The sequence below is a fragment of the Pan troglodytes genome, chromosome 3 (assembly GCF_028858775.2).
Source record: "Pan troglodytes isolate AG18354 chromosome 3, NHGRI_mPanTro3-v2.0_pri, whole genome shotgun sequence".
NCBI classification, from domain to species: Eukaryota; Metazoa; Chordata; class Mammalia; order Primates; family Hominidae; genus Pan; species Pan troglodytes.
In genome coordinates this window covers 115,450,491-115,463,293 of record NC_072401.2, presented here as the reverse complement: position 1 = coordinate 115,463,293, position 12,803 = coordinate 115,450,491, and the positions used below count along the sequence as shown (strand labels likewise).

At 38.3% G+C, this 12,803-nt stretch overlaps 1 protein-coding gene and 1 long non-coding RNA gene across 4 annotated transcripts in view; one reads left to right on the top strand and one right to left on the bottom strand.

Annotated features, from left to right (window-relative positions):
* Window positions 1–1,154: 1,154 nt before the first annotated feature.
* Window positions 1,155–2,051, bottom strand: LOC107974377 (uncharacterized). Its single transcript, XR_001717090.2, has 2 exons — window positions 1,964–2,051; window positions 1,155–1,336 (listed from the first exon to the last, which is right to left on the bottom strand). It is a non-coding gene; the product is annotated as an uncharacterized LOC107974377 (long non-coding RNA).
* A 728-nt stretch (window positions 2,052–2,779) lies between these two features.
* Window positions 2,780–12,803, top strand: part of ARSJ (arylsulfatase family member J) — a 77,980-nt gene continuing 67,956 nt past the window's right edge. For all 3 annotated transcript variants that reach the window (XM_009448175.5, XM_009448176.5, XM_024356259.3), the window contains exon 1: window positions 2,780–3,262. In XM_009448175.5, the coding sequence (XP_009446450.1) occupies window positions 2,865–3,262 (398 nt within the window). In that variant the 5' untranslated portion in view covers window positions 2,780–2,864. The remainder of the gene's footprint in view (window positions 3,263–12,803) is intronic.

The following is a 12,803-nucleotide window of genomic DNA, read 5'->3' as shown; positions in this document are numbered from 1 at the left end:
TGATATAGATGGAAAAGAAATAAACTGTATATAGCACTATATAAACAAACATACCCAGTCAGTCCTCTGTATTCGCAGGTTCTACATTATGGGACTCAACCAACTATAGACTAGAAACATTCGAGGAAAGAAGAAAAAAAATAACAATACAACAATAAAAATAATACAGTCCAACAACTATTTTCATAGCATTTACATTGTATTAGGTATCGTAAGTAATATAGAGATGTTTTAAAGCATAGAAGATACATTAATATGTAGGTTTTATACACATAGTGCACCATTTTACATAAGGGACTTGAACATCCATGAATTTTGATATCCCTCAGGGTTCTGAAACTAATTCCTGATGGATGCGACTGTATATGTGTGTATGTATCAGTATATAGAATACTATGGTTAGCACATGGTAAGTATTCCATACATTTTGATTGTTTTTTATTATTATTGCTTGGAACCTCAACTGAAAATGTGTCTCCTTCTCGCACAGAACATGGATACTTCTTGTGCTATGTCACAAGAAGTCACTATCTCCCCAAATAAAAGGCTAGATTGACCAGAATGTTTGCATCTTTCCCATTCAAGCACCTGGCTAGGCCCATTAAGCCTAGGGCCCTACCTCTCAATGCTTTTCAATCCCCTGACACTCAGTACTCTCATTACATATTTGGTGACTTAATTTACAGAATTGCTAAACTCACATTTCTGAACATGGCTTCTAAAACTGACTATCTCTCCCCAGCTTAGCCAGAAGGGCTGCAAGGAAGAACAGAGACCAGAAGGCCTACAGCAGCTAGCAAGGTTAACTTCATGGAGCACCATCGTGCCTTTCAAAGTTCCCATTTCACAAAGTTTTGCCTGGGAACTCAGCAGGAACTTTAGCAACAGGAGAGAATTAGAAATAAATGGCTAAATGAAACCTAGATTTATGTTTCAGTCAATTGAGAGAATCTGACATGTTATGTGCCAGCCCACAGTAGGTATTCAGTAAGTAACTGTTGAATAAATTTGGTGGTAGAAAAAAATATCTCAGTGGCTCTTGGCATTCATTGCCTCTTCTATAGAGACTGTACTATACATCCTTCTGCTGCCTTTGAGCAGGACTTTAAAACTCTATGACTCTAGTAAAATCAAGAGTATTTTCACAACCAAGACAAGTTTTTACAATGGTTTTACTCCACATGGTAAAAAAGAAAGAAGGAAAAAAATGATGAAGCTCCCTGAATTACTGGATGGGAAACACTGGCTTCTTTAATGCAGGAATGCAGACTGGCTTCGCGGTTCTTGAAGGAGAAATGCATAACTCTTCCTCTCCAGGCTTTTGGCTGGAGACACCCTGTGGGTAAGTTAGGGGAGAGGTAAGAGGGAGCGGGCAATTCCAGTATTTTCACATAGGAAAAGGGTAACGAAGAATCAGGCTGTAAAAGCCAGCTATTGGGAGAGGAAATAAAACTTAAAAATTTGTCATCGTTACTGAAAAAAAAAAAAAAAGGTAGGGACAAAAGGAATAGGAAAATGATGGGGGTGGGGGGACTAGTAAAGGAAAACCTGCAAAGGAAGTTGGAAAGAGGAAAGAGTGTCATACGCATTTTGTTTTTACTCCTGCTCCTTCTCTCTCCCTCCAGAAGCTAGAAAAAGTTTGCAAGCGCAACTTTAGGGATGGGAGACGGGGCTCTTCACCAACAGACCCACGAAAAGAAGTGCCCGCTTCACCCTTCCCCATTCGCGCCGCCGTCCTTTCCCTCTAGCGGGGTGATGGGCAGGAGGCGACACTCTTGGGACGCGGTAGCCCAGGCGGATCCCCCGGAATCCCGCTGGGCTCGAGCAGCACGCAGCTCTCCCTCTGGCAAAGCCTCCTCTGCCTTGGCCATCCACCTCCCGGAAAAGAAAAAGGAAAGATCGAGCCTCTAAACCGTCCTTTTCCCCCTCCCCCTCTTCCCGGGGGAGCTAAGGAAGAAAGTACCGTTCTGTGATTCACTGGCGAGAAAAGAGGGAGGAGGCAAAAGAACTCGGAGTGCCAAAGCTAAATAAGTTTGCTGAGAAAACGCACGCAGCTTGCGGCGCCTGCGCCGGGTGCGCCAACTACGCAAAGACCAAGCGGGCTCCGCGCGGACCGGCCGCGGGGCTAGGGACCCGGCTTTGGCCTTCAGGCTCCCTAGCAGCGGGGAAAAGAAATTGCTGCCCGGAGTTTCTGCGGAGGTGGAGGGAGATCAGGAAACGGCTTCTTCCTCACTTCGCCGCCTGGTGAGTGTCGGGGAGATTGGCAAACGCCTAGGAAAGGACTGGGGAAAATAGCCCTGGGAAAGTGGAGAAGGTGATCAGGAGGCCGGTCCACTACGGCAGTTTATCTGTCTGATCAGAGCCAGACGCGACGCGTCCACTTCGCAGTTCTTTCCAGGTGTGGGGACCGCAGGACAGACCGCGGATCCCGCCGCCCTCCGTACCAGCACTCCCAGGAGAGTCAGCCTCGCTCCCCAACGTCGAGGGCGCTCTGGCCACGAAAAGTTCCTGTCCACTGTGATTCTCAATTCCTTGCTTGGTTTTTTTCTCCAGAGAACTTTTGGGTGGAGATATTAACTTTTTTCTTTTTTTTTCCTTGGTGGAAGCTGCTCTAGGGAGGGGGGAGGAGGAGGAGAAAGTGAAATGTGCTGGAGAAGAGCGAGCCCTCCTTGTTCTTCCGGAGTCCCATCCATTAAACCATCACTTCTGGAAGATTAAAGTTGTCGGACATGGTGACAGCTGAGAGGAGAGGAGGATTTCTTGCCAGGTGGAGAGTCTTCACCGTCTGTTGGGTGCATGTGTGCGCCCGCAGCGGCGCGGGGCGCGTGGTTCTCCGCGTGGAGTCTCACCTGGGACCTGAGTGAATGGCTCCCAGGGGCTGTGCGGGGCATCCGCCTCCGCCTTCTCCACAGGCCTGGGTCTGTCCTGGAAAGATGCTAGCAATGGGGGCGCTGGCAGGATTCTGGATCCTCTGCCTCCTCACTTATGGTTACCTGTCCTGGGGCCAGGCCTTAGAAGAGGAGGAAGAAGGGGCCTTACTAGCTCAAGCTGGAGAGAAACTAGAGCCCAGCACAACTTCCACCTCCCAGCCCCATCTCATTTTCATCCTAGCGGATGATCAGGGATTTAGAGATGTGGGTTACCACGGATCTGAGATTAAAACACCTACTCTTGACAAGCTCGCTGCCGAAGGAGTTAAACTGGAGAACTACTATGTCCAGCCTATTTGCACACCATCCAGGAGTCAGTTTATTACTGGAAAGTAAGTGTTCCTACTTCTTATATTTATTCCTTGGAGAAATCTTAAGCATTTAATGAAGATCCAGCTCCAAATTTAAGGGAGTAACAGAAAGTATGGGGAACAACTGAATGAATGAAGAATGAATGAATGATGTATGGTATTGGGGTACCGTGTTAAAATGGATACAATGTTAATGATCTTAATTTTCTAGTCACTAGTGTAGTCTAGTTTTCCTTTTTACAGAGCCAATTATAAGTTTCTAAATGAGATGAGAGAACGTATAAATACCCACAAACCAGAGATTTCCAGAAATGGTCTCCTGTTTCAAATCTATTCTACTTTTGAGCATGCTCAGATTTTGTTTCAGATGTCATACTAGAATTCACACTCACCATGACTGATAAGAAAGATAAAAATTTTTTTTTACTCTTGGTGCATTCTTAAATCTAGAATTGAATTATCAGAGAAAATGAGCCAACGAAACAGATATAGAGTAATGTAAAATATGACCAGTTTATGTATGACTCTGCTTCGGTCTTTGATGGGTCATTTTCTCTTATGAGACCCCCTAATGAAGGCCATATTTAATTAGCAAAGCAGTTCTCAAAATGCAAGGAAATACAATGGTAAGTGCTCAAGAGGAGTCAAACTTCATCTGCAGTTTTCTGTTGCTCTTCACAGGTCTGGAATTTTCTGACTAACCAACAGAAATCAGACTATTTGGATGCTTAAGTAAAGTGCTTTTCATATTGTTGCTGCTTTGCTAAGTAGCTAAATCTTCTACTTAAATTGTTCACACATTTTCATATTTTTACTCTATCCTATCAGAACACAGGCTACTGTAATTGATTTGGATGTACAAATTCAGCCTGTGGAACGAAGATAAACTAGGAAGGGCAGGGGTTAAGCTGGACAGAGGTAGAAGAAAAGCCTTAGCCATTTCAATTTATGTCTTGTGATCTCAGTTGCAGGACAGGGAACCCTTGCTTCTGTGAAGTTGTTCTTGGAATTGGATCCTATAAAAGTAGCCAGTATCCATTGGAAAAATAAAGACTATTTTGTAAGAATCTCTGTCTCGCAGAGACTTTTGCTTACAGCATGATTTCCACTGCTTAGCAAACTGTCAGAACTTAGCATCATTGCCAGAAAAGAAAAAAATTATTGTCCTTCCCTCTCCTGAGAATGAGAAAAGTCTCACTGTACTTCAGGGTCATTTTAAAGGTTAACTGTGGCATCAGAAAATCAAGGGTATTTGATATTTATAAAGGAGTAGATTATTGGCTGGAAAATAACTAGTCCATCTGGTGGCCTAGAGGTCAAGTTCTTCATGTCTGATTCCAAACACCCTTATATTTGGCTCATGAAATAAATGTCTCACAAAGCCTCACTGGACCGCTTCAACTAACTTATAGAATTTAGATTTACACAGATAGCCAACTGTGGTTGAAAATAAGTAACTGAACTATATGAATTTATTTTTCACAATAAAGCATATGTTCAAGGCTTTTCACCAAACAAGAAAATTTGTTCTTAAACATTATCTTGCACTGAAACAATATGTAGGTTTTATCTTTTAACCATTATGTTTACTTAATAAAATGAAAGAGAAACTAAGCTGGAAATATTTCCTAATTTTTCTCTTTGGTGAAAGATTAACATCTCTGTAATTTCAATGCAATCAAACATCTGATGAGATTTCTTTTCTCATTAAAAATTTTTATTTAGTGCAACAGGTTGTATAACTTTTATAGACAAAAAGTACAAATAGCTACTGTGATTTGATTTAAATTTCTATTTGAATTAAACATTTGAATACTTTTTCACTTGCAATTTCTCCTTTTAGACAAATTGCTGGAACCTTCATTTAAATGAACACAGATGTAAGAAATAAAGCAGTTATGGAAGCCCAGTTCTGGACTCATTATTAACCCATTTATGCCTGAGGTTGCAATGTTTTGAATTTTTGCAATCAGCCCCTGGCAATGATCTTGAGCAGTAGTATATAAATTACTCCCACATGCTTAGAATTCCAATAATGGAACACTAGGCATAAATGAGTTAATAATGCAGGTCCCAGAGAATATGGTCATTTGTTCTCTCTATGAACACATGTCTATGCCTTGTGGATCTTCTAAATTAAAAAAGGAAGCCATAAAAAAAACTGAAATGAACTAAACTATTTTAAGGGAAATAAAATGGGTTATGTGAAGTGTGACATGATTCAAATATCTTCACATGACAAAGAGTTTACATAATTGAAGCTGAAGTTACTTTTGATACTATTAACAAAACAGCCCTCCCTTTATATTTTTCTGGAGTCAAAAATTAAAAATCCATTTTCTTTTACTACACGAATCTGTAAGAAATTGCAGATTCCCTTAATAATTTACATCATACTAGTCTGGCAATATTGATTATCAGTCAGCCTATCAATAAGCGTTCATGTGTACAGACCCCTGCATTGGAGCCATGAAGAAGAAACAAGAAGTGAGCCCTAATCTCTGGATAGTAGTTCTCAAGTTGTAGTGTGCAAAAAGAATCAGTCCAAATGCTAGTTAAAATGCAGATTTCTGGGCCCTTCAGCTTTGGTAGGTCCGGGGTTGAGTCTAGAAATCAATAGTGATTTAATGAGCATGTCAGGTTATTGTGATGATGACATCATCAAAAATAAATTAAGACTGTTCGTATTAAATGTTAGCATCTGCTGAGCAGTCACTGTGTTCTGGGGTAATGAATTTTATATGCATTGTCTCATTTAATCCTTGCAACAACTTTAGATAGTTGCTCTTGTCATGCCCATTTTATATTGATGTGGCAACAGATTCTAAGAGGGGTAGTGATGTAGGGATTCTATGCACTGGGCTTTGAGAAACAGCATTCTAGGTGTTCACAGTTGTCCTGATGAGATAAAAGGTTGATTGGGAAAGTGACTGCCTGTGTTTGATTTATTTCAAAGTAATTTACTCACTTTTTTTTACAGTTTTGCAAATAAAGATATGGATTACAAATATCATTTTTTTCTTAAAAGAGAATATAGTGAAGGCTTCATAACGTGAATTATAAGTTTTGCAAAACCTAGACATGTTTTATGCAGACTTTAGAGGAGGAAAGGTTGACAATCTGAATTGAATTTGTATCTTTGATAGTAATTTTGTGTTTTTACTATTTTGTTACTCATTTATCCCACTTGAAATACCATGATGATCACTGTTAACAAATGTGAAGGAAACTCAAATAATGTTTATTTCTAATAGGATATTTGATAAATTCACTGTGCTTAAAACAACCCCCTACCCAACTGGTATCCCTCACCATGGATAATCACTCTCCCAGTTTCTCATACCTTAAATTAATTTTGCCTGGTTTTGAACTTTATACAAATGGAATTACAGAGAGGGTACTCTTCTATGTCTGGTTTCTTTTAGCATTATGTTTGTAAAATTTTTCCATGTTGTTGCCTGTAGATACTCACTATCATTGAATAGTATTCCTTTGCATAAGCATATTACAATTTATTTACCCATTCTACTGTTAATAGACATTTGGGTTGTTTTCATAGTTGGGTTATTATAAACAGTGCTACCATAAAAATACTTGTATATGTTTTTTGTGAACATAGGTTATGCATTTCTCTTAGATATCTATCAAGAAGTGGAAATCCTGGGTTAAAGGGATGTCTGTGTTCAGTTTTGGTAGATACTGCTCAAGTTTCCCAAAGTGATTCTACCAGTTTGTACTCTCACCAGTAACTGTATGGAATGTTCTACTTGTTTCACATCTTTGTCAACATTTAGTATTATCTTTTTTCATTTTAGCCACTCTGGTCATTATGCACTGCTACATCATTATGGTTTAAATTTGCATTTTCCTGACAACTAATAAAGTTGAGCATCTTTTCACATTCTTATGGACCCATTTTATATCCCCTTTAAAGAAGTATTTATTCAAATATTTTGCCTAATTTCTCTTTAGATGATTGTTTCTGCCTTATTAATTTGTGATAGTTATATATTCTATTCCTTTGTTAGATATTTGTATTGCAAGTCTCTTTTCCCATACTGTGGCTTGCTTCTTCACTCTCCTCAACAGTGTTTTGGTTTTTTAGTGTATGTTTTTTAGTGGTTTTGGTGTGTTTGGTTTTTTTTAGCGATTTTTCATTTTTTTTATTAACGGGAGGTTTTAATTTTCTTGTAATCCATGTTATAATCTTTTTCTTTTTGTGTCCTATTTAAGAGATTCTCCCTACCCCAAGATCATGACCATGGTCTTTTATCCCTAAGAGTTTTATTGTTTTGTTTTTGTATTTAGATTACAATTCATCTGAAATTAGTTTTTAGTATGGTGTAAATGAGAGTTCAAGATTATTTTTTCCATGTGTATACCCATTTGACCCACACTGTTTATTAAAAAGACCATACCGTCTCCATTGCACTGCAGCATCACCTTTTCATAAATCAGATGAATGCACATGTTTGATCTGTTTCTGCACTTTTCCATTCCAATTCTCATTGTTTTTGCTGTCGATTTGTTGTGTCAGTGCTATGTTCTCTTAACTACTATAGGTTTATAATAAATATTAATATCTTGAATGTAAAACCTCCTGCTTGTTCTTCAAAATTGCCTTGGATATTTTTTACCAGTTCATTAATTTTCCTAGGAAAGAAGAGAGAGTATAGATGTACAGATGCAAATAGCTTGGAAGATTTGGTTTTGGGACTCTGAAGTAATTCTCTTCTGAATTATCCTACAGGTAATTAGCTGAGAAGGAAGATCTGAAGGTTCAACGAGAGAGGGAGAGAGATACAAAATATCTGCTAGGAGAGTAAGAAAGTGAATTGGGTAAAGAAATGCAGTAAAAATACTGGGATGTAATGAGAGCCCACTTGAGATTTGTGGTCATAAATTTTAACAGACACCAGGCATTTTTTGTTTGTTTTTCTCCCACCCTGCTTGGTGCTTGTGTGCAGAAGTACAGTTGAAGAAGTGGAATTAACTAGTTTTTGAGATTTGCCAAATAATTAGCATGGTGGATCATGGACTCTTTGCAAAGAAAGGGGGAATACTATGGGGGCTTATGTTCTTTCAAAAAGTGCTGAGGTCAATAAATTAACTCTCTGGATGTCATTGAAATGAGAACACCATAGTAAACTTGGAAAGTTGAAAACATAGATAATAGTGATTGGGAAAGTATATGCATGGGATCAAAATTTAGTTATGTAGTACAGGTTTTGAAAATTATATGGTAATGAGTGCTAAGGTCAGATGGGGTAAAACATCTTTGGAAGTAAGGAAGGCAAAGTATTTCAAGGACAGAGTGTTGAATAATCACTCCCATGGATATCCATTGAGAAATCACTGAGAATAAAAAGAGAAATAGTAGCAAAGATGACAGCGAGCCAGTGCTGGGATCATCTATGAATGAGGGATCAGGTTCCGGAAAGGCCTGAAATTGGATGAAGGACTCTAACAGCAAAGATAATGAGTCTATTGTCTGTTGCCTTACTTTTCAAAGGCATTGAGCTTTTAAAGGGAGACAAGAACCAAAATTGTCTAGAAGTGCCAGTGAGAAACTAAGAGAGCACCCATACCTGCTCCAGGCTCTGTGAATATTGGGATGTGAGTAAAAGCCCGGCCCCAACTTGAAAATATGGCAGGGACAGCCAGCAATTAATTACAGCAAAAAGGTACAGGGGCTGTCCAGGGAAGAGATGAAGTTAAAGAGGATTTTGCTTTGAGACTAGACTGCACAACATAGTGAGACCCTGTGTCTAAAAATTAAAAATAATTAGCTGTGTGTGGTGGCATGCACCTGTAGTCCCAGCTACTAGGGAGGCTGAGGTGGGAGGATCCCTTGACCACAGGAATTTGAGGCTGCAAAGAGTTATGATTGGGCCACCGCACTCTAGCCTGGGTAACAGAGCAAGACCCCATCTCTTAGAAAACAAAAGTTTTAAGGAGGATTTTGCTAAATAACAGTGGGCATATTGGAAAGGGTTAGGGAGTTGGGATGGGGAAAGGATTGAGTGAGAGTAGAGGAGGGACATAGACATATAGATATTAGAATCTGAATGAAAGCAAATATATTGGAAAGTTTGAAATTTTGGTAAAGACTTAAATAAATAGGGATGAAAATCATGGTGGGGTTTTTTTTTTTCCAGATCATCTCTTAGAAAGTGGTGAGTTTCTGGTTTTAATTATAGCCTCTTCCTGGAATTGCCTCAGCTGGGCCTTGTCAGCTATAGCCACACTGTACAGTCAGGCACTCAGTCGAGTGCTCTGGTGGCCTAGTTTGGTCTAGGAAGATAGAATCCAGATAGGCCTCCTCTGTGGATGGTAGTGGCCTGTCAAGGCAGGGGAACGTGTCTTCCAGTTTATAAAATACTACAAATATTTTAGATATTAAATTTTCAAGTTATAATTGTCCTAGTGTTGGAAACCCTGAAAAGGTAACTGAATTCTTTCAGCCACTCTGATAGGAGAAGGAGTCAAGTAAGCTTAGGGCAATAGAGTTTGATTATTTCATTTCATAGGCATGTGTGTACACACACACTCATTTCCCATCAGCTTATTGTAAACATCACGGTCATGCATGCTTCCTCTTCCATCCACTTCTTTCATTCAAGGCCTAGTTTTAAGCAGCATGTTACATCCAGACAAGACTCAATAAATATAAATTACATTAGTTATATGAGTTCAGTCATTACTTTCATAAATATTTAGTTGATACTTAAACATTTAGAAAAAGGTACATGTTTACTGTTAGAAGTTCAGGAAAAACAAGAGTTTCCTTCAAGCCTTACTTTGACTCTGGAAAATGAATATAACAAGTGGAGAGGGTGGCTTTGACACCTCACACATCCATTTCAAAAAGAATGGCTCAATAGTCAAACCATTTGACAAAGAGCTGCCAATTCCTATTTGACCATATGGGCTTTCTGATAGTAGAATTATGGTCAAGTAAACTATTGGCGCACTCTTAAGCTCAAAGTCCATAATTTTAAAGAGTCTTTAAAAAAAGCCATTGAAGTGAATTCCTATTTAGATAATTGTATTGAGTTTCCGAAATAGCTGTTCTTAAAGGTGGAAATTATCCAGGCGCAGAAGGCTGACGATGTCTTGTGTCATCCAAATGACAACTCTTAGAAATCAAAGATAGGAGAACCAAAAGACCTAGGGCCCCTGCCTTTAATATGAGCTCAGTATAAAAGTCTTTTTATTTCAAAGTTTGGTTTCATTCAGTTTTTTCTTATAGCAATATTCTAAAATTAATTTTGATTTCATCTTTTTTGTAAGACTTTACCTTGATATAATTAGAGTTTGTTTCAGTGTTCTTTTATAATTCTAGATATATTCCCAGTGGTGTTACCTCATTGAGGCATTTTTTCCATGCCCTATTGTAAAAAAATAATAAAAATAAAAGACTTTCTGCTTCTCATCTTTTAATCTCTCTCTTCTATTTTATTTTTTATTTTTTTATTTTTACTGTTTTTTGAGATAGGGTCCTGCTGTGTTGCCCAGGCTGGAGTGCAGCGGCATAATCATGGCTCACTGCAGCCTCAACCTCCCAGGCTCAAGTCATCCTCCTGCTTCAGCCTCCCAAGTACCTAGGACTACAGGTGTGCACCATCATGCCAGGCTAATTTTTGCGTTTTTTGTAGAGACAGGGTTTTGCCATGTTGTCCAAGCTGGTCTCTAACTCCTGGGCTTAAGTGATCCACCCACCTCGCCCTCCCAAAGTGCTGGAACTACAGGAATGAGCCACCTTGCCCAGCCCCTCTCTCCTCTAATTTACTCAACACATTTGCTTTACTAAAACAGACTCTCATGACATCACCATCCTCAGCAAACACCCTCCCAGGTCCCCCACTGACTACCAAAGAATAGGAAAAGAAATAATTTTATGCTGAAGGCCTTCTTGTGCCATTTGTTTTTCAGACATCCTGTTATTTGATCTTCACATTCACGCTGAAGGTAAAATTATTTTTATTTGAAAAATATTTCTAAAATATTTCACAAATGTCCACATGTTATGGATGGCATATGAAAATTTTAGAGAAATTATATAAATTGGTTATGGTCACACAGCTTCTTAAGCAGCAGAGCTATTTGAACCTAAACTTATGTGACTTAATTATTTTTCATCACCCCATTCTGCCTCCTATGAAAATTATAAACACCTCAGTCCAGTCTTTAAACAATATTTTTAGCCATATCTTTCTCCTTCTACCTTCAAACTCTACTCCAGGGAAATGGATGATTCACAGTTTCTCAAGAACATCTCGATTTCCTCTCTTCTTTGGCTCATTCTGTTTTCACTCCTTGGAATTTACACCCTATCTCTCTTTGCCCAAATGCCAACCACTCATTAAAACTCACCTAAAATACCACTTTGCTTATACAGCTTTCCATGATTCCTTAGCCAGAAATGATTTATCTCAATGATGAGCTTTCTTACTCCTTTCTGTAACTGTCTCATTAGGCATGATTTTCCACTCCTTCACAGCTATTACTGAACCTCTTCCTTCCCTTGCTGGTCCCCTAAGCAGCAAAGCTGATTTATAATCTCCATAAATCTCACAGCACCCAATCCAGTGCTTTGGACTAATAGGCACTAAGTAAATGTGTGAAGAATGAATGAATGGATGAATAGATGAATAAATGATTATTTATTTCTCCCTGGCAGGCAAAGTGATTGAGAAGAAATAGCATATAATTTATAGTAAGGAAATCTGAGTTACAGTACAGTGCTGATTGAACAAATTACTGACTTTGACCTTGAATACATTTTTTGATATTTCTGAGATGCATTGTTTTCATCTATAGAATCATAGTAATGATATTATTGACTTACCAATCTTAAAAGTTATTCCACTCATCAATTGACATAACATACGTGAAAGTACTTTGAGAATTTTACATATTATGTAATTTTAAAGTAAACATTATTTTAAATTTATAGTTATGTCTTCACAATATTAATCATATAAAAACCTTACAAGAAGTGGCTTTTATTCTTTTTTAAAGCTTTCTGTAAGTATAGTCATAGCTCTCATCCAATTTTAATCTGTTGATTAAAAAAAGGGTTAAAATTAAACCCCATGTGTTTTAATTTTAATATATTTTATCTGGCATGGTGTTCTGCATGATATTGTTAGTTCTGAGATGTCCAAAAAGGTGACTGGGGTGTATTTTTTAAGGTCTCTGCACTTGCAAACTGTTTTAGTTGTTGTTGGTTGTCATGTTTGGCAGAATCTATTGGAACCCTGCTAAGCCTGTGACAAGTGAGAGGAAATGTGTATTTAAACAGTGATGTTAAAAGTATAACACTAAATGAGAAATTGGAAATAGGGTAATGGAAAGGCCAGTGATTAATTACTTCAAATTCCTTCAATCAAAAATCTCAAGACATGTTATTGAATATTATTAATATATCTTATCCAGCTTTGAATTCCAGCTCACCCCTGGGACTACCACTTAGAAGGTACATAATAGTTTTGAAGTAATATATTGTTTTAGGGTTCATAGGTATTGAGACATCTGTGCTCTATTATCACTATTTCAA